General features: G+C 35.4%; 1 protein-coding gene across 1 annotated transcript in view; it reads left to right on the forward strand.

Annotated features, from left to right (window-relative positions):
* LOC136031413 (O-glucosyltransferase rumi homolog) overlaps window positions 1–23168 on the forward strand; it is a gene marked incomplete in the record, with an annotated part of 141857 nt that overhangs the window by 71614 nt on the left and 47075 nt on the right. The window contains 1 exon segment of the mRNA XM_065710969.1: window positions 5842–6074. Coding sequence (XP_065567041.1) covers window positions 5842–6074 — 233 coding nt within the window.

The raw sequence follows: 23168 nt of genomic DNA on the forward strand, positions 1-23168 counted from the left end.
TGCGTTGTTATATAATTCCTCTGTCCTGTGAAATATCTAAATCAATTTTTTCAGTTTTTCAAACATTGGAGAAAAGGGTCTGAAACTTCCGACAAGCCTGGTAGAAAACAGTCAAAAATGTCGATACGATTGTTATCTTTCAACATCATATCTTCTCCATGTCGTAATTTTCGTTTGTATCTAATCATTAAAATTGTTCTAGCCTCAAGAAAAGCAGTGGGTCCACCAAGGCCTAGCTAGGGACTAATAGCTTGTTCTAAAATTTACACAAGTGCTTAAATCCTTCTAGAACCGTAGTGCAAAAATGCCTGGTTCACTAGCTAAATCAAGACTTGGAGCAAGTATGGTCCCATCTTGGTCATTACTCGGTTTTCAACACTTGGCAATACTTTCTTTTCAACAAGAGTTGGCATTCTGCAAAAGCAGTCTCAACCCTATTACCTCCCTTGTTATATCACGTCTGAAAATATTATACTAAAAGAGAGATATACAATTTTGAATAACAAAATTTAAACGTTACGAGGGTGGGGGCCTCAGGATTTTAGAAATACCTAGGTGGGTCATGGCCCAAAATCGGTTGAAAACCACTGTTCTAGACAAACTCATGAAAGGTCCACCTCGACGCTACTATGAGACTATGCAAGCTGATTTTCCCTTCCTGATTTTGGTGGGAGGATGTAGCTTATGATAAATTGGATACTCCGAACCATCTCGCCAGAACACCAGAACAGCTCCAGCCTTTTCTACTCACCTTATTTCCGTCAGAGTATTTGCTGGGGATGTTATCAAATGGATTTGTGCTATCCATATCTGCAAAAACACTTTTGTCAATATTGATTTCTTAAGCCAATCATAGTCTTTTCATCACTGTACGCGTCCTCTTTTCAAAATTAAAATATTTATTTAACTCATTACTTATATTAATGATTTCTTTCAACCGGAATGAGACTCTCAGCGTTAAACCGTACTTCTAATAACAAAGCTTGAGAAGTCAGGACGCAAAGCAATGTTTTGTCTAATAAGACAGTATCAAATATGCAAAACGAATGAAAACCTATTGAAAAAGTCAAATATCTCGTACATACAACAATGAATGATTTATAGTAGTTCATCCTCCTTGAATACTGGTTACTTTGTGAAGTTTGTAAACGCCTTCTCGCCCTCCATTCATACAACCTTTGAGATATTTTGTTTACTTTTAAGATGCTTTATTCATAAAACAAGCTTTCAATCAGCATTACGACTATTTTCATTCTAGAATGTTTTAATGAGGGTAAAAGATTACCAAAAATATGTAAGATTGATTAAGATTAAAATGAAGGTTGAAGATCAATTTTTATATTTTGAATACTAAATTGAATATTATTTTGAAGAACTTTAAATATAGAGTGTTTGGTTTAATTTGTTTATTTGTATTTTTTCTTAATGTTCTCGATACCAAAATAAATGGTTTTTTATATTTGGTTATTATTACTGTTTAATAGTCATCCATTTATTCTCACTTTTTATATCGTTGCTCTCAAGCAGGGTTAAGACTAAAATCGGGGCTAGAAGTTATTGTAAAGACGATAGGATTTATATTAAGTCAGATATTTTGAGTTCAAAACTGACCATATCAACAATTTTTAATTAATTATTTTTCGGGTATTCGGGTACGTTATTTATTTTTGCTTCTTTTGTTTTTGTATTAAAATCGGTTCGTCAATTGGTTTTTTCAAAAGGGGCAACTCTCATGCTTTAAGTGTAATTAAATAAAAAAACAAGTTTTTTTTAACTGCAAGTAAGGAGCGACATTAGAACTTAAAACGAAAAGAAATTATTCCGTATATGAAAGGGGTTGTCCCCTCCGCAATGCCTCGCTCTTTACGCTAGAGTTTGACTCTTTGTCACAAATCTACTTTTTAAAACAATAAAAAAACTTTAGCGTAAAGAGCGAGGCGTTGCGGAGGGGACAACCCCTTTCATATACGGAAAAATTTTTGTTTGTTTTAAGTTTTAATGTCGCTCCTTACTTGTAGTTTAAAAAAACTTGTTCTTTTTATTTAATTTCTGAACGTTTTTGAATTAGGCTAATGCATGTTTTGATTTTGGCTCACCACACATGAATAATTAAAACGAAATTTGCATATTAATTCTTGTTTGCTAAATGGCTTTCTCATAGTTTTGATCGGACGATTTTTACAAAAAAGGGGTGGGGATGGAGGCCTAGTTGCCCTCCAATTTTTGGCTACTTAAAAATGTAACTAAGTTTTTTTTTTGTACGAATGTTTCTGTTAGTAATAAGCATACATACCTTACAAATTAATTTTACGTAACGAACTTCTATATTTGTGTATTTATATTACGTACTAGCTGTTGGGGTGGCGCTTCGCGCCACCCCAACACCTAGTCAGTGGGGGCGCTTGGCGCCCCCCTCAAGCCCCCCCCGCGCGTAAGTCGTTATGCGCCATATTAGTGATGGTGATTGCTAATCGAACATTCCTTGTGTCCCGGTCGCTTTCTCTTTGAGTGTCCCGGTCGTCATTTATATTCCCTACTAGCTGTTGGGGTGGCACTTCGCGCCACCCCAACACCTTGCTGGTGCGGGCGCTTCGCTCCTCCCCCAATCCCCCCCGCACGCGTAAGTCGTTACGCGCCATATTAGTTACGCGCCATTGTAGTTGTGTCCCTGTGACCCACCTGTGAATACAGATAGATATATATATATATATATATATATATATATATATATATATATATATATATATATATATATATATATATATATATATATATATATATATATATATATATATATATATATATATATATATATATATATATATATATATATATATATATATATATATATTTTTAACTACGTAAAAATTGCGAATATACAACATTCTTGGCTGTCCCACTGTCTGTGCATATAAATAGATTGTCAGGTTTTCCGACTCTTGAACATGCAACATATATTGTCCATGGGAAAAACAATCTGTATTCAGATCTATACCTCATTATTCTAATGATTGCCCTTCAATCCCCCCCCCCCCCCGCGCGCGTAAGTCGTTACGCGCCATATTAGTTACGCGCCATTGTAGTTGTGTCCCTGTTTCCCACCTGTGAATATAGATATATATATATATATATACATATATATATATATATATATATATATATATATATATATATATATATATATATATATATATATATATATATATATATATATATACATATACATATATATATATATATATATATATATATATATATATATATATATATATATATATATATACACATATATATTTTTTTAACTACGTAAAACTTGCGAATATACAACATTCTTGGCTGTCCCATTGTCTGTGCATATAAATAGATTGTCAGGTTTACCGACTCTTGAACATGCAACATATAATTGTCCATGGGAAAAACAATCTGTATTCAGATCTATACCTCATTATTCTAATGATTGCCCTTGAGCTTTGTTGACGGTGATGCTAATCGAACATTCCCTGTGTCCCCGTCGTCATTTATATATACCCCTGTACCCCCCGGCGTCCCCGTTGTTGTTGTTTTCCTGTGTCCCGGTCGTCATTTGTGTCCCGGTGTCCCAGTCTGTAATTTCTCTTTGAGTGTCGCGGTCGTCATTTATATTTCCTGTGTCCCGGTGTCCCGGTCGTCATTTGTGTTCTGTTGTCCCGGTCTGTAATTTCTCTTTGAGTGTCCTGGTCGTCATTTATATCCCCTGTGTCCCGGTCGTCATTTGTGTCCCGGTGCTTTATTGATGGTGATTGCTAATCGAACATTCCTTGTGTCCCGGTCGCTTTCTCTTTGAGTGTCCCGGTCGTCATTTATATTCCCTATGTCTCGGTGTCCTGGTCGTCATTTGTGTCCCGATGTCCCGGTCTGTAATTTCGTCAGTCGACAAATATGACGTCAGTCGACACACAGACATGACGTCACTCGACACACAGACACACATACAACTTATTTTTATATATATAGATGTCCCGGTGTCCCGGTCGTCATTTGTGTCCTGATGTCCCGGTTTGTAATTTCGTCAGTCGACAAACATGACGTCAGTCGACACACAAACATGACGTCACTCGACACACAGACAACTTATTTATATATATATATATAGATATGAGGGGGTTTGCCCCCTCGTCAATACCTCGCTCTATACTAAAGCTTGAATTCTATCCCAAATCTCTAAGAATGACCCATGAATCACATAGGCCGTAGAACAAATAGTTGAAATTACTAAAAATACTTTAGCTTAAAATATCTTATGTTCGTTTTAAGTTTTAATGCTACTCATTACTTCCATGTGAAAAAAAAATTATTTGTTTTCTCGTTTTTTTTTAATAATGCTATAAAATCCTGCGCCCCCTTCATGGAAATTCTCTTCCCTCATGATAAATTCATCCATGGAAAGATCCTCCCACGTAACCCCCTACCCCGACCCACCCTCACCCCAATGTGAAAAAGTCCTCTTGAAAACGTGTGTACACTTCAAAATAAACATTACTATATGTAAACAATGGTCAAAGTTTGTAACTTGCAGCCCCTCCCCTGGGGGCTGTGGGGGATTAAGTCATCTGCAATGACATATTTATTAGGTTTTCGACTAAGTTGAACAGAATGGCTATCTCAAAATTTTGATCCGGTGACTTTGTGAAAAATGTGCGTGGGAGGGGCCCTAGTTGCCCTCCAGGTTTTTTAGTCACTTAAAAAGTGCACTAGAATTTTTCATTTTCGTTAGAACGAGCCCCCTCGTAACATTCTAGGACCACTGGGTTGATACGATCACCCCTGGAAAAAAACCCGAAAAAAAACAAACAAATAAACACGCATCCGTGATCTGTCTTCTGGCAAAAAGTACACAATTCCACATTTTTATAGATAGGAGCTTGAAACTTCTATAGTAAGGTTATCTGATACGCTGAATCTGATGGTGTGATTGTCTTTAAGATTCTATGACTTATAGGGGGTGTTTCCCCTACTTTCTGAAACATGGCAAATTTCTCAGGCTCGGAACTTTTGATGAGTAGGACTAAACTTGATGAAATTTATATATTTAAAATCAGCATTAAAATGCGATTCTTTTGATGTAGCTGTTGATATCAAGTTCTCTTTTTTAGAGTTTTGGTACTATTGAGCCGGGTCACTCCTTTCTATAGTTCGTTACCACCAACTGTCTGATACCGATTGCAGAAGTATCCATAGATTTCTTAAATGGCTACTTCGTCTGTTTGTATTACTGCTAGTGTGCCTTTTTTTGACAATTCATTTTTGCATTCTTTAACAAATTTGTAGTTTCTTGTTTTTCGTTAAGAAAAGATAAACTAGACAACTTTTATATCAAGCATTTTTTGAAAACTTAACAAAAAAACAGAAGTAACTCTGAACGAAAAATAAAAATGAAGGAAAAGATAAATCTTAATGAGTAAAAAAATGCTTTGTTTTTTCATTTTTGTCCCTGGCCGAAAATTATCCTCTTTTGGTTTTGTCTTTTCGTCTTTTTTTTTTTTTTGTTCTTCCTTTTATCGTCCGTCATATGTAGCCAATGTGATCTCATAAAGTGTTTGGATATTTCTAGGTTTCCTAAATGACACTTGTGTCTTTTATACAATTGCTATTTTGTTTTGCGTTATTAACAATTCAAATGTGCATTGTTTCGCCAATTCTTTTGCTTAGCGATTTGGCAAACTACTGATCATAGTTATTGAATTCTTGTTTTTCTTTAGGAAGGGGTAAACTTATTAAACCTATATGAACCATTTGTTTTTTGTCCGTTCTTTTAGTGTATTTTGTACGGTTACAAAAAAATTCAACCCTTTTATTTACAAGGATACGCTCGGAGCTCCACCAGCCGCAGAAGTATCGCTAGAAGACCATTGCCAGTACAAATACTTGTTTAACTACAGGGGTGTAGCTGCCAGCTTTCGTTTCAAGCATCTATTCCTCTGCGAGTCACTCGTGTTCCACGTGGGGAATGAATGGATTGAGTTTTTCTACCCAGCTATGAAACCATGGATCCATTATATCCCCGTTTCTAAGGATGCAGACGAGAAGGAATTAAGGTTTGTCTCTCAGCTGCATAAGAATCTACTCTTATTTTTGCGTTTTTCCATTTTAACATTTCTACTTCGGCTATCCCACTGCTATCAGCTCGTTATCTAAATCTACATTTATTTCTGCATTTTTCCATTTTAATATTTTTGCTTCGGCTATCCCACTGCTATCAGTTCGTTATCTACATTATCTAAACTTATATTTATTTCTGCATTTTTGCATTTTAACATTTTTCCTTCGGCTATCTCATAGCTACCAATTCGCTATCTACATTATCTAAATATGCACTTATTTTATATTTTTCTATTTTGACGTTTTTAATTCATTTTTCTCATTGCTACTTATTAGTTATCTCCATTATCCAAATTTAAACTTGTTTTCGCATTTTTTCTATTTAATTTTTACTTCGGCTATCCCATTGCTATCAATGCTGTATCTACATTACCTAAATCTACACTTCGGCTTTCTCCATTATCTTCATTATCTAAATTTAAACTTGTTTTCGTATTTTTTTAATTTAAAATTTTTACTTCGGCTATCCCATTGCTATCAGTTCGATATCTACATTATCTAAATATGCACTTATTTTTGTGTTTTTTTATTTTAACGTTTTTACTTCAACTTTCTCATTGTTATTTATTATTCATCTCTATTATCTAAATTTAAACTTGTTTTCGCATTTTTTTTTTTTATTTTAAAATTTTTACTTCGGCTATCCCATTGCTATCAATTCGATATCTACATTATCTAAATCTAAATATGCGTTTATTTTTGTGTTTTTTCTATTTTAATATTTTTACCTCAGCTTTCTCATTGCTAATTATTAGTTATCTCCATTATCTAAATTTAAACTTGTTTTCGCATTTTTTCCATTTTGAAATTTTTCTTTCGGCTTTTTCATTGCTATCAATTCATTATCTGTATTATCTAAATCTTCACTTATTTTTGTATTTTTCCATTTCAACATTTTTACGACGGCTATTGCTATACAACTTGTTATCTACATTATCTAAATCTAAATATGCACTTATTTTTGTGTTTTTCTATTTTAATATTTTTGCTTTAGCTTTCCCATTGCTATTTATTAGTTATCTCCATTATCTAAATTAAAATTTGTTTTCGGATTTTTTCCATTTGAAATTTTTACTTCGGCTAACGCATTGCTATCAATTCGATATCTGCATTATTTAACTCTAAATATGCACTTATTTTTGTGTTTTTCTATTTCAACATTTTTACTTCGGCTTTCTCATTGCTATCAATTCATTATCTACATTATCTAAATCTACACTTATTTTTCCATTTTTCCATTTCAACATTTTTATTTCGACTATCCCATTGCTATCTATTCGCTATTTACATTTTCTAAATCTAAGTATGGACTAATTTTTGTGTTTTTCTATTTTAATATTTTTACTTCAGTTTTCCCATTGCTATTTATTAGTTATCTCCATTGTCTAAATTTAAACTTGTTTTCGCATTTTTTCCATTTGAAAATTTTTACTTAGGCTATCCCATTGCTATCAATTCGTTATCTACATTGTGTAAATCTACACTTGTTTTTGTATTTTTCCATTTTAACATTTTTACTTCGGCTTTCTTATTGCTATCATTTCATTACTACTTTATCTAAACCTACACTTTTTTTTACATTTTTCCATTTCAACATTTTTACTTCGGCTATCCCATTGATCTACAATGCTTTATCTAAATCTTTTATATCTAAATCTACGCTAATTTTTTATTTTTACATTTATAATTCGGTTATCCTATTGATATCAGTTCGTAATACTTTTATATCAAAGTATAAGCATCGTAATGTATAAGGCTATTAATTCTGCTCAAAATTATTTAGAAGCTTTTTGAAAGACTATGTTTTTTAGAATTTTATTAACTACCAGCTGTATTTTATTAACACCTAGTTGGTGGGGGCTCTTCGCGCCCCCCTCCAACCCCCCGCGCGCGTAAGTCGTTACGCGCCATATTAGTTACGCGCCATTGTAGTTGTGTCCCTGTGTCCCACCTGTGAATATAGATAGATATATATATGTTTTTAACTACGTAAAACTTACGAATATACAACATTCTTCGCTGTCCCATTGTCTGTGCACATAAATAGATTGTCAGGTTTACCGACTCTTGAACATACAACATACAATTGTCCATGGGAAAACCAATCCATATTCAGATCTAATACCTCATTATTCTAATGATTGCCCTTGAGATTTGTTGATGGTGATTGCTGATCAAACATTCCCTGTGTCCCCGTCATCCTTTATATGCAAACCCACAAACAAACAAACTTGCATACATACAACTTATTTTTATATATATATAGATGTAGTTTCTTTTGTAGTTTTTCTTTTTTTAGTTTTTCTTTTTTTAGTTTTGTAGCTTTTTTTAGTCTTTTTAGCATTTTTTTCTTTTTAGTTTTTTGCCTTTTTTATTTTTTTCCTTTTTTTAAAGTTTTTTTCTTTTTAGGTTTTTTCATTTTTTAGCTCCATATTAGTTACGCGTCATTGTAGTTGTGTCCCCTGGTCGTCATTTATATTCCGTGTGTCCCGGTCGTTAATTGTGTCCCGGTGTCCCAGTCTTTAATTTCTCTTTGAGTGTCCTGGTTGTCATTTATATTCCCGGTATCCCGGTCGTCATTTGTGTCTCGGTGTCCTGGTCTGTAATTTCATCAGTCGACAAACATGACGTCAGTCGACAAACAACTTCATGACGGAATAATGCTCAATCCTTATAATGAGGTCAGTCGACACAAACATGACGTCAGTCGACACACAAACATGACGTCAGTAGACAGACACACAGACAAACAACTTATTTTTATATATATATATATAGATTTATTATGAACTACAAAGTAAGTTTCAATCTACATTGTGTACAAAGTAAACAAAAGCTGCTGCGGATTAAAGATTAATTAAGGATAATAACTGGATAAACTAAGATTCGATGTTTTCTTTTACTTCTCTTCTTCTCCAGACATTCTTTTTTTCTGTTTGGCTATTTTCTATTTTCAGTAGAAAAATTTCACTTTTAATGTAAAAAAGGAAACTCAAGGAAGTATGATATGTCTTACATTTTTTTATAGAATTGTGAAAGCTTGAGCAATTTTTTTTTCTTCTCCCCATATTGCTTTTTTCTATTCAATTATTTTTATTCTCTTCTTATAGTTAAAGCCAAAAAAATTAAAGAAAACATTATTTATAATGACAAGAGCTGATCGTCAACCTAAGTGAATTATGTATCTTATAACTGCTACTGAGCGTGGTGTGGTCCTACTTACCCCTCACCTACCAGCATATGTGCTTGTACACAGGGTCAATCGAGAAATATTATTGTACAATTACCAGTATTTTCTAACTCTTCACAAATACAAATTAAACCTGATACTTTAATTACATATAATTAAACATATTGATTAACTAATTGAACATTAATTAATTCACTACAGGCACATACGTAAGGGTTTTTTTTCAGGGGCGGGGTACACAAAAAAGCTCATAAAACGAATAACAAATTTTTATATCATTTTTGTTACGATTTTACGGGTCAGACAAACATTTTGAGGGGGGAGGGGGTCATCTCCTAGCCCCCCTGGATACGGCCTTGGTTCAGATCATTTACGCGTCGAGAATTTGATGATTGTTCTTACTGTTTTCTATATTATTCTTCCTGTTGCTTGTTAGGCCTTTCATATTTCATACTGTTTTTATTGTCTTTCGAAATTGTGTCCCCCTGTTCTTCCAAACCAAGGGTGTAATTTTTTATGGAGGGGGGATTACCCCCCCAGGCCCAGTGGCGTAATTTCGTCAAAATCCTGGGGGGGCAAAGTTATTGCCAATTTTCTTAAATCAAGTGAAAGTGCTATATAGTACTATACGAGAAAGTACTATATAGTATTATACGAGTACTATAAAGATACTTTATAGTACTATAAAAGTATATATTTACTAAAGTAAACTGATTCACCTCTGTTGATGCTTGAATTATACGGGCTTATGTTAGTTTTGACAAGATTTTTGAAGAAACCAAATTTCAGCCGGGGGCAAACTCCAGTCGGGGGAGGGTGGGGAAAACTGAGGTCAGAGAGGGCCAGTTGCCACCCCCTCTGCCCCTTGCCCAAACTAGCAAATTATGCCCCTGCCCAAACCCCGGGTCTTCTACCAACTCCCCCACCCACCCATGCTGAAATTTAGCATCTTAAAAATTTTTGTCGCAACTAAGATAGGCCTACATAATTCAATCATCCACAGAAACAGATCGTCCACACAAGCATCCACAGAAATGACTCACTTTTTATTTGGTTATTTTCACTTGACTTGGGAAAATCGGCTCCAACTTTGTCCCCCCCCAGGATTTTGAGAAAAATACACTCCTGTTCCAGACACGATTATTTGTCGTGCAGGCGTCATCACCACGACGCATTTTTGTCTGCTAGCCTGACTGTAAATTTTTCATAGTGTTTTAGAAAGAGCAAAGGTAATCATTAACACAGCCGTCGTGCTAAACTTTCGATTGGCTGTTAAAAAAATTGAGAGCTTTCATAACTTTTTTCTTCAACATACTTATTCCAATTGTCAGACGTTTTTGCTGTTTTATCCTTATTTGGAAAGAACAATTGTTCGTTTTGCGTTATGGACGGTGGAAAAGGAAGCCCCTTCTACTGTTTGTACGTTATGTGTTATAGAAAGTTGAAAGAAACTCCTACTATTTGGTCGTTCAAAAATCGATCTACTTTCAATGATATGTTTTTTATACTTGCTTTATGGGTATTATGCGTCCTTTTCTTTATACGTTATGTGTTATGGAAAGTGGGAAGAAACTCCTACTATTTGGTCGTTCAAAAGTCGACATACTTTCAATGACGTGTATTTTATACATGCTTTACGGGCGTTATGCGTTATTTTGTTTATACGTTGTGTTATGGTAAGGGGAAAGAAACACCTACTTTTTGGTCGTTCAAAAGTCGATATACTTTCAATGACGTTTATTTTATACATGCTTTATGGGCGTTATGCGTCATTTTGTTTATACGTTATGTGTTATGGAAAGGGGAAAGAAACACCTACTTTTTGGTCGTTCAAAAGTCGATATACTTTCAATGACGTTTATTTTATACATGCTTTATGGGTGTTATGCGTCATTTTGTTTATACGTTATGTGTTATGGAAAGGGGAAAGAAGCACCTACTTTTTGGTCGTTAAAAAGTCGACATACTTTCAATGACGTTTATTTTATACATGCTTTATGGGCGTTATGCGTCATTTTGTTTATACGTTATGTGTTATGGAAAGGGGAAAGAAACTCCTACTATTTGGTCGTTCAGAAGTCGATATACTTTCAATGACGTGTATTTTATGCTTGCTTTATTGACGTTATACGTAATTTTGTCTATACGTTCTGTCTTATGGAATGGGGAAAGAAACTCCTTCTATTTGTTCGTTCAAAAGTCGATATACTTTCAGTGTCATGTATTTTTTGTATGCAGTGTGTTTTGATTCTGAATTTATTCTCCCTTAGTCATAAAAAATATAGGCGTCCAACACTAAACAACTTTTTAATTTTGAGGTCTAGATAAGCGATATATAGTCATGGGCAATGCTGTATTGAATGGTGAGACAAGAAAGTATGCGTATGATTGGTTAAAATGGAATCGAATTTAAAAAAATATATGATCTGCCATCTAGCGATTCTCTTCACCAGTGAATTCTTGATAACAACAAATGTATAACAGCAGAGAAAAATTAATTTAATTTAAAAAATGTAAAGCGGATCACTGATAATATTGATGATGTTTTGATGATAATGATGATGATAAATTGATCATGTTTGATGATTTTTCCTCAGTAAATCAAAAATTGTTTTTTTTTGTAAATATATGCTATAGAAAGCAAGTTCGTGCTGGATGACACTGTTGTCAGCTTTTAGTGCTAAAAAATGGGTAATCAGGTCGGGGAAGCTGAACCAAGGAAGAAAACGCTGTTATTGAAATAAATTAATTTTACGGTTTCTACTTAATGACACTCATCCTATCAATTTTAAAACTTGATATTCGTATGTTTCTTATATTAGATTTGTTGTATGTAGCAAAACATCTATAGGAAAACATTAAGATAATTGTTCTGTTAATCCGCAATATTTGTTTTGTGTAAATTTGGTTGCATATTATGTTTTGATTCTCAATCTTTTCTCCTTTGATCTTCGGGAAATTGAAAAAAAAACAAAAAACTGTGTAATCTATGCATAGCAGATGCAATCAATATCAAAAATGTCTCGTATCCTAGCAAAAGTAGGCTACCGAGAAAACTACTACTTGAGCTATATCTATTATAGCTCACTACTGCTATTGAGATATATCTGTATAGCTCACTACTGCTATTGAGTTATATCATTTAGCTCACTACTGCTATTGAGCTATATCTATATAGCTCACTACTGCTAATGAGCTATATCTATATAGCTCACTACTGCTATTGAGCTATATCTATATAGCTCACTAGTGCTATTGAGCTATATCTATATAGCTCACTACTGCTATTTAGCTATATCTATATAGCTCACTACTGCTATTGAGCTATATCTTTATAGCTCACTACTGCTATTGAGCTATATCTAATGACTATGTGTAAAACTCTTGAAAAATGTGCTCTCTGATTTCCTTTTTAGCAGTACCGATATGAACTTCTAATCAAACGCAATAATCATATTTTAGTTTTTTTCAAGATTTGAAAAATCATCCCTAGGATCATATACCTTGCCCTACTTACCGTACGTATTTCACTAAATTTCATGTTCCTGTTATTACAATAAAACTTTAACTACTTCCCAGAAAGTTCGTAAATACAGTTTTTGTCCGTATTTCTCCGCATTACCGCCTAATTAGTTTCTGTTAGTTGCAAGTATTATTTTTCTCTTTTTTTCTCCTTTTATGTTTGTTTTTGTCTTATGCTTATGCATTGTCTCACTCTTATTCATAATGTTTAGCTCAGTGGACACAGTCCCAGTCACAGGTAGAGGTATTAGATGTTGCAATCAAGCGCACATAAAGTGGTGGATGGCTCTAAAATTTATCAGCTCTGTCCCCTCGGCCCAAAATTACTTGCCCTATAAATTTCAAGCAGATTGTACTTTGGAGAAAATTATCATCACTCCCATGACCCGTTGGCCCAGGACATTTTCCCATAAATTCAAGTCGATCAGTGATAAAAATGTCTGCCTATCCTAATGAGAGGAGAAGGGGTCTTCGAAGGGTTTGTGCATAAAATAATGCAGATTGAAAATACCAACGTATTTTCAATTGAAACAAACTGCAAAATTTCCATTTATTCGCTTAAAGACTTGGAGGTGAGAAGAGGGGGGGGGAGAAGTAGCAGGTGTCCCAATTTGGTTCTCCGACTATGTAGATAATAAATAAAAAAACAGGTATTTTTAACAGAAATTACTTCGTATATGAAAGGGGCTGCTTCCTCATCAACGCCCCGCACTTTACGTTAAAGTTTGACTCTTTAGCGTAAAGAGCGGGGCGTTGATGAGGAAGCAGCCCCTTTCATATACGAAGTAATTTCTGTTCTTTTTAAGTTTTAATGTCGCTCCTTACTTTCCGTTAAAAAAACTTGTTTAATTTTTTATTTAATTTATGAACGTTTTTGAATCAATACATGTTTAGATCTTGGCTCTCCGCAGATGAATAATTAAAACGAAATTTGCATATTTATGTTTTTGGCTAAATGGCTTTCTCATAGTTTTGATCTAATGATTTTGAGAAAAAAAGGAGCGGGGGAGGAAGCCTAGTTGCCCTCCGATTTTTTGGTTACTTAAAAAGGCAACTAGAACTTTTAATTTTTTACGAATGTTTTCATTAGCAGAAGATATACGTAACTTATAAATTAGCTTGCGTAATGAAATTTTGTATTCTCATGTTTTTATTACATATATGAGGGGTTCACCCCCTCGTCAGTACCTCGCTCTTTACACTGAAATTTAAATTTTGTCCCAATTCATTAAGAACGACCACTGAATCACAAAAGCCGTAGAGTAAATAATTGAAATCACTAAAAATACTTTAGCGTAAAGAGCGAGGTATTAGGAGGAGGTGAGCCCCTCATATGTGTAATAATTTCTGTTCGTTTTAAGTATTAATGCTGCTCCTTACTTCCAGTTGAAAAAACTTTTTCATAATTATTTTTTCATTGTTTTTTTTTTTAAATAATTCTAGAAAATCCTGCGCTCCCTTCATGGAAATTCTCTTCTCCCATGACAAATTCCTCGATGGAAAGTTCCCTCAACATATCCCCCTCTTCTCAACCCCTCCCCCCGACCAAAAAATCCCCCTGAAAACGTCTGTACGCCTCCCAAAAACCATTACTATATGTAACCACTGGTCAAAGTTTGTAACTTGTAGCCCTTCCCACGGGGACTGTGGGAGAGTAAGTGGTCCCCAAAGACATAGCTATAAGGTTTTTCGACTACGTTGAATAAAATGGCTATCTAAGAATTTTGATCCGTTGACTTTGGGAAAATAATTAGCGTGGGAGGGGGCCTAGGCGCCCTTCAATTTTTTCACTTAAAATGGGCACTAGAACTTTTGGTTTCCGTTAGTATGAGCCCTCTCGCAACATTCTAGGACCGCTGGGTCGATACGATCACCCCTGGGAAAAAACAAAAAACAAATAAACACGCATCCGTGATCTGCCTTCTTGCAAAAAATACAAAATTCCACATTTTTGTAGATAGGAGCTTGAAACTTCTACAATTGGGTTCTCTGATACGTTGAATCTGATGGTGTGATTTTCGTTAAGATTTTGTGACTTTTAGGAGGTGTTCCCCCCTATTTTCTAAAATAAGGCAAATTTTCTCAGGCTCGTAACTTTTGACGGGTAAGACTAAACTTGATGAAACTTATATATTTAAAATCAGCATTAAAATGCGATTTTTTGATGTAGTTATTGGTATCAAATTTCCATTTTTTAAGAGTTTTGGTTACTATTGAGCCGGGTCACTCCTTACTACAGTTCGTTACCACGAACTGTTTGAAAAACCCTTGCGTCATTCCTCTCAAGAAAAAGCTGTATCATGCCTATCGCTCTGCTAAAAAGTTGACATTGCAAGGGGCGAGGAGGGAGAATCGAAGGCTAAGGGTTTAGTTCAAGTCTCCATTAATAGGGATTGAAACTCCTTGCATGGTACAGCTCCAATAAGGTGCAACATGTCTATCTTTCTGCTACACTGTTAATGGGAATGGGGGTTTGTTGTTGAAGGAGCCATGTGCCGAATTTGTTTTTTGCAAAAAAATAAAAAATTGTTGTATGAGTGGGACTGTTAGAGGGACCACAAACCTCTTTTCGTCATCTAGTTATATAGATTGAAAAATTTTGTATAATTGCGTTTCAAATATGATATAACTTGCTTAAATTTGTGATAAGAAGTTGGTTGGGTCTACTGTAGTCTTATAATCATAACGACTGAAAATTCCTTGTGTTATTCCAGTTCAGACAAGGCACAGCATGACTTCCATGCCTTCTCTTTGGTGAGAAAGTTGAAGATGGTAATTGTGGAGCATGTTGGCGCGGTCATACCACTTTTTGCTTCCACTGTTATGGTTTAAGAATCTTTGCGTGATTTTTCTTCGAATAAAGGGTGGCATGCCGGCATTTTTGCAAAGAAAAGTGGTGGGGAGAAAGAGAAGTGGGGCATTGGAGCAGCAACGGTCCTGTTTGCCTCCAATCATACCGATTTCAAAATCCTTGTATTATCCGGGTTAAAAGAAAAAGTGGCAACATGCTAATCTTTCCGCTGAGAAATGGGTGTGTATTGGGATGGGTGGGTGGATTTTGGAGAGACACACTTTACGCTCCAGTAATACAGACTGAGAACCGTTGCCGGACTCCGCTTCAAGCAAGCTACAACATTCTTAACTTTTTACTAAAAGCTTTGTGGTGAGGCGTGTGTTTGGGAGGAATGGAAGGAGGGGTATACTGACAAATGGCCAAATTTCATCCTTCATTCATACAGATTGGGAATTCTTGCAGGATTACACTTCAAACAAAACATAACATGCCTACATTCGTGCTAAAAAGTTAGCAACAGGGCTGGCGTTTGAAGGGGGGAGGGTGCCACTGGCCCACTTGTTTCCTTCAATCATACAAAAGGAATTTTCTTGTGTGATTCGGATTCAACAAGGTGTAACATGCCCACACTTTTGCCAAATAATTTCGACGAAGCAGTAGGGGTTTGTGATTGAGTGGCCACAGGCCCATTTTCGCTCCCAAATTATTTGTTGCAACGAATCAGGTCTTAGCTCGCTTTTGAGCAGAGTCATTTTGCAGTTTTCTCACTGTGTGCCAAAAAAAAAAAGTAGTCATCGAAACTTTGAAAATGGTGCACCTCATATACGGACTTTTCTTATGCCATATTCATCAGCTCATCAAGGGGTATCGATTGGCTTTGAAAAGGAAATTGTATCTATCTTAATTCAAAACTGATTTTATTGCCATGAGCCAACTTTCTATTCATTACTAAGAAAGGAGCAAAAGTGAAAGCCCCGCTTGCTTTCCCAATGACAGAACTGTTAAAATTAAGGAGATACATGTGATTCAGTTTTTTACCTTAGTTCGAATTAAATAAAAAAAAACAAGTTTTTCGACCGAAAGCTAGGAGCAACACTAAAACTTAAAACGAAGAGAATTCATTGCGTATATGAGGGGGTTCAACCCCTTGTCAATACCTCACTCTTTACACTAAACTTCGAATTTTTTTCTAGTTCTTTAAGAATAACCCCTGAATCATAAAAGTCGTTTAATTAGAATAAATAGTTCTTTTGAAAGTACTAAAAAAAACTTTAGGGTAAAGAGCGAGGTTTTGATGAGAGGTCGAACTCCCTCATATACGTAATAATTTCTGATCGTCTTAAGTTTTAATGTTACTCCTTACTTTCAGTCGAAAAAACTTTTTTTTTTTTTATCGAATTCCTGATGGTTTTTTAATTTTGCTGGGAAGTCCGGCGTCTCCTTCATGGAATTCCATGGAATTCTCCTTCATGAAAAATTCTTCCATGGAAAGATCCTCCCATGTAACCCTCTCCCCCTGACCCTCCCCCACCAGAAAAAATACCCCATGAAAAATTCTGGATGCTTCCCAATAACCAATACTATATGTAAACAATGGACAAAGTTTATAACTTGCAGCCCTTCCCCCGGGGACTGTTGGGGATTAAGGCGTCTTCAAAGACATAGTTATTAGATTTTTCGGTTATGCTGAACAAAATGGTTATCTGAAGATTTTGATCCGGTGACTTTGGGAAAAAATGAGCGCGGGAGGGGACCTAGTTGCCCTCCAATTTTTTGGGTCACTTACAAAGGGAAATGGAACTTTTAATTTCCGTTTGAATCAGCCCTCTTGCGACATTCTAGGACCACTAGGTCGATTGCGATGGGTCGATACGATCACTCCTGGGAATTTAAAAAAAACGTATCTGTGATCGTTCTTCAGGCAAAAACTACAGGCACCTATCTTTTGATGGGTAAGACTAAAATTGATGAAACTTATATATTTAAAATCAGCGTAAATTTCGATTCTTGTGATGCGTTTGTTAATATCAAAATTCTGTTTTTGAGTTTCGGTTACTATTGAGCCGGGTCGCTCTATACTTACAGTTCGTTGCCACGAACTGTTCGATGTAAGAGAGTTTATTCCCTCATCAACACCTCGCTCTTCATGTTAATGTTCGAATTTGTTGCCAAGTCTTTAAGAATGACCCTGAATCTCAAAGACCGTTTAAATAGAATAAATAGTTCTTTTGAAATTACTAAAAATACTTTAGCGTGAAGAGCGAGGTATTGACGAGGGGCACAGCCTATAACTTGCAGCCCTTCCCCCGGGGACTGTGGAGGGTTTAGACGTCCTCAAAGACTTAGTTATTAGATTTTTCGACTGTGTTGAACAAAGTGGCTATCTCAAAATTTTGATCTGTTGACTTTGGGAAAAAATGAGCGTAGCAGAGGGCCTAGTTGCTCTCCATTTTTTTTTGTCACTTAAAAAGTGAACTAGAACTTTTTATATCCGTTCGAACGAGCCCTATCATGTCATTCGAGGACCTCTGAGTCGATACGATCACCTCTGGGAAAAAAAGAAACTCGCATCCGTGATCTTTCTTCTGGCAAAAAGTAAAAAATTCCACATTTTTGCAAATAGGAGCTTGAAACCTCTACAGTAGGGTTCTCTGATACGCTGAATCTGATATTGTGATTTTCATTAAGATTCTATGACTCTTAGTGGTATGTTTTCCCCTTTTTTTCTAAAATTGGGAAAATTTTCTCAGGTTCATACTTTTGATGGGTAGGACTAAACTTGATGAAACTTGTATATTTAAAATAAACATAAAAAACCAAATTCATTTGATTTATCTATTGGTATCAAAATTTTGTTTTTTAGAATTTTGGTTACTATTGAGCCGGGTCGCTTACTTACAGTTCGTTACCACGAACTGTTTGAACATCGAAAATTAAATCATTCAATAGAAGTACAAATAGAAATGGCTTGTGAAAGAAGTTGATAGCCTTAATACTTGTAATAGAACACTATTCCAATCTCTAAGTTTTTCCATTAATTAGACAATATTGTGTACATATATATATATATATATATATATATATATATATATATATATATATATATATATATATATATATATATATATATATATATATATATATATATATATATATATATATATATATAATATTAATAATAATAATAATAATATTATTATATATAATACAATATTAGACAATATAAATAGATAATATCTAAGACAATATTTTGGCTCTGCAGCCATGGAACCGTTGTGCATCTTTGTACAGCGTTAGATCTGAATTCTCACTTTAATTTGAACCAACTGCTTGCTTAAGTGGACTTTCCTACTTGAAAGCAGAAATGCTGCTCAAAGAAATGATAGATTGGCAGAATAATTTCAGATAGCCATCTCTTCCAAAGGCAATATACTCCACTTCAGCTTTCACACTTTTGGCCTTGGCTCAAGGGCACACGGAATTCATCCTTTTTCGTCCCATATGCGAAGTTTACGAAGCTTTCCAAAATGTAATGTCATATTAATTGATCCAGCCGAAGTTCCAAATTTTTTTGTAAAACTGCTGAGGTCAAACCCTCACCACTCTCTTGCAATCAGCGGCAAGGGGGGAGGGGTTGCTCCCGCAACACAGAAAATGGATCAACTCATACTAACCGAACCCTGGGTCTCACCTATAGTCTCTTAGATTTTCTTCAAATATAATATCGGTTTAAGTCAGGCCTTCTTAAACTATGTGTCGTGACCCCAGATGGGGTCGCGTAGCAAAATTTTGGGGTCGGGAGATATATTAATGTTAAATATTTAAATCCCCGATTTTATAACATCTAGATGCGTATTTGTGCAGAGTCACATTCACAAACCTCTACATAAACAAATGTAGGAATACGTGCACACACGGGCAGTACATAGTGTGAACCAGTGTAGTATTTGCGCTCTCATCAATGTTGCCATTTTATATTAAATATTAATTTCAAGAAGGTAGATTGGATTTAAAAGATATTTTGGATTGGCGTAGGTGAAATTGATCATCTGCCACTTAAAGCTCCAAAGGAATTTTAAAGCTCCAACGGACTTAAACTTCAAGTCCATCGTTTATATCAAGTGTTTGAAAATTTAGCTCTGAATATGGAAAGTTTGGGGGATCTGGGTCATTTGATTAGATTTCATATCCATCAAAATACATTGGATCACAAATAACAAAATTTGTCGAGTTTGAAATTTAATTGTATGGCCAACCCTTTCCATTCTTTCTTGATATATGGCAAAATGGCTCATATTTGGCAAATAAAAAAAATCAAAAGAGCTTGAAATTAATTTCTGCCTCTTTGACCGGACTTCAATTACGAGAAAAAATTGATATTGTCAAAATTTAGACCATATTCAGGTAAAATTCTGGAACGAAACAGCTTACGTACAAATTAGAGATTTGTACGTTAGCTTTCACTCCGATTTTCTTTATTTTGGCACTGTCGAGAAAGAATGCCGTTTTTTATTGTTTTTCATTTTATTTTCATTTAATTGGTTTTATTTTCATTTCGTTTCGTATTATCAACTGTTTTATATTTTCATTTGTCTTACATCCCATTTCGGAGGCAATAAATTGTCTGAATGAAAATGGGCCGCAGCAAAAGAATAAATGGAGTTAAATTTCTCCTGTGTACCCAGACCCAAAAGTACATTGAGATTTATTTAAATACTTGTCTTGATGTATGTATATTTACAAACTTAGTGAAACATAATACAAAGGATAAATAGGGAACTAAAGCGCTCCCTTCCCCCGAAAAAAAGTTCTGGATACGACCCTGGCTAACATGTAGGATCTGCTGTGGGCTGGCGATTATATCTTAAACCCCAAAACAGTTGATTTTGACGGTTATTCGCAGCCAAAAACTCATATTGCTTTCACTTCGATTTTCTTTATTTTAGCGCTGTCGAGAAAGAATGCAGTTTTTTTTTTGTTTTTCATTTTTATTTTCATTTAATTTGTTTTATTTTCATTTTGTTTCATATTATCAACTATTGTATTTTATATTTTCATTTGTGTTACATTCCATTTAAGAGGCAGTAAATTGTCCCTAATATCATTTACCTTGGCTTTTTTTGTTAGTCAAGCTATAATGTGTGCCACAGTCTTGCCGTAATTATAGGCAGCGCATTAGCGCTGCCCAAGTAAAGAACCATGTTGGCGCAATGTACTATTTTTTTGTAGAAACTTCAGTCGTAGAAACATCAAGTTTCAAGGAGTTGGCGTAGAAACGTCAAAAAGGGGCTCATACAATTGGACATTGAAAGGACTAGTGCCCTTTTATAGTCAAAAGTGATTGGAGGGCAACTAACCCCCCTCCCACGCCCACTATTTTTCCAAACACATCCAATCAAAATTTTGATATAGCCATTTTGTTAAACATAGTTGAAAGGTCCGAAAATTTATGTCTTGGAGGATGTCACCCCTCCCACATTCCTCAGGGCAAAGGTTGTAAGTTATGCCCTGGGGGCATATAAGGTTTTTTATAGAAAGCATTGTCGAAGAAACTTCAAAAAGGGCTCATTTGATTGGAAGTTGAGACGCTAGTGCTTTTTTAATCATCGAAAGCGATAGGAGGGCAACTAAACCCCTCCCACACCCACCATTTTCCCAAACACATCCTATCAAAACTTTGAGATAGCCATTTTGTTCAACGTAGTTGAAAGGTCCAGAAATTATGTCTTTGAGGATGACAACCCCCTCCCCCCCACAGCCCTCAGTGCAAAGGCTATAACTTATGCCCTGGGGCATCTAAGGTTTTTATAGAAAGCGTTGTCGTAGAAACTTCAAATAGGGATCATTTGATTGGAAATTGAGAGGACTAGTATCGTTTTTATAAGTCGAAAGTGATCGGAGGGCAAATGAACCCCCCCCCACACCCATCATTTCCCCAAACACTCGTTTTGTCTCGAAATGCATCTGATAGAAATTTTGTAATAGTAATTTTATTAAAATAGTCTAAATATCGTATAACAAGGCTTTTGGGGTTGAAATAAACCCCAGAACCTAGGGGTAAGGGTTGTAACTTATGCCTTGGGATACTTAAAGTTTTTATGGAAAATATGGATCTATAAACTTTAAGGGTTGACACAAACCCCCAGTGCCTTGGGGATATGGTTTTAATTCATGGCCGTGGTCGCATAACGTTTTTATGGAATGGGTGGTCGCATAAACTTCAGACGTGGCTCATTTGATTTGAAATTGAAAGTTATAGTACCCTTTTTAAGAGTCAAAAGTGATTTGAGAGCAACCAGTCCCCCCTCCCCCACGCTTATCAATTCCCCGAGGAAATCTATTCGAAATTTGGAGATAGCAATTTTGTCCATCGTAGTTGAAGTGCCCGGAAATTATGTATTTGAGAAAGACACCCCTGCCCCCACAGCTTTCAGGGCAAGGGTTGTAAGTTATGCCCCGGGGGCCTATAGGGTTTTTATAGAAAGGGTGGTTGTATATACTTCAGAGGGTACTCATTGGATTGATAATCTGAATTTCTAGATATTGGAACTATTTTGAATAAAAGGACAGTCTCAAAATATATATTGGATATGTCTCGGGAAAACACGACGTTTTTGTTTGTGTGTTTGCGGGGGGAGGGGGTAGCTGCGCTCTGATCACTTTGACTCTGAAAAAGGGTACTAGAATTTCTGATTACCAATCCAATGAGTCCCCTCCAAAGCATATACGACCACCCTTTCTATAAGAACCTTTTATGACCCCAGGGCATAACTTACAACCCTTTCCCTGAGAGCTGTAGGGGGGGGGAGTGTCTTCCTCACAGACATTATTTTCGAAACCTTCAACAACGATGAACAAAATTGTTATCTCCAAATTTTGATTGGAGGTGTTAGGGGAAATGATGAGCGTGGAGGTGGGGTGGGTATACTCTCTAATCACATTCACTCTTAAAAAGGGCACTATAACTTCCAATTTCTATCTGAAGTTTTTATGACCGCCCATTCCGTAAAAGCCTTGTATGCTCTTATGGCATAACTTACAACCATATTCCCATGGTTCTGGTGGGTTCTGTCATTCCTAGAGACATTATTATGGGTTCTTTGGACTATTTTGAACAAAATCGCTATTTCATAATATTCGATCTGATGCGTTTGGTGAAAAAATTTGGTTGTCCGAGAAGGAAAGGCTAAATACCCTCCACCACTTTTGACGCTGAAAAAGGAACTAGAGCTTCCAATTTTCAACCAAATGAGCGTCTTCTAAAGTTAAACAACCATCCCTTCCATAGAAACCTTAAATGCCCTGCGGCATAACTTACAACCTCGCCCCTAGGCTCTGGTGGTTTCATCAACCCCAAAAGCCTTGTTATATGGTCTTCCGACTATTTTGAATAAAATGAATGTCTCAAAAATTTTTATTCGTACTTTACCTATTAATTTGCACTTTACGGAAAACACATTTTTTTACGTTTTCACATTTATGACTTTAAGAAATCAAAAACTAATTAATATTTTAAGGAATAAA

The sequence above is a fragment of the Artemia franciscana genome, chromosome 9 (assembly GCF_032884065.1).
Source record: "Artemia franciscana chromosome 9, ASM3288406v1, whole genome shotgun sequence".
In the NCBI taxonomy this organism is placed as follows: Eukaryota; Metazoa; Arthropoda; class Branchiopoda; order Anostraca; family Artemiidae; genus Artemia; species Artemia franciscana.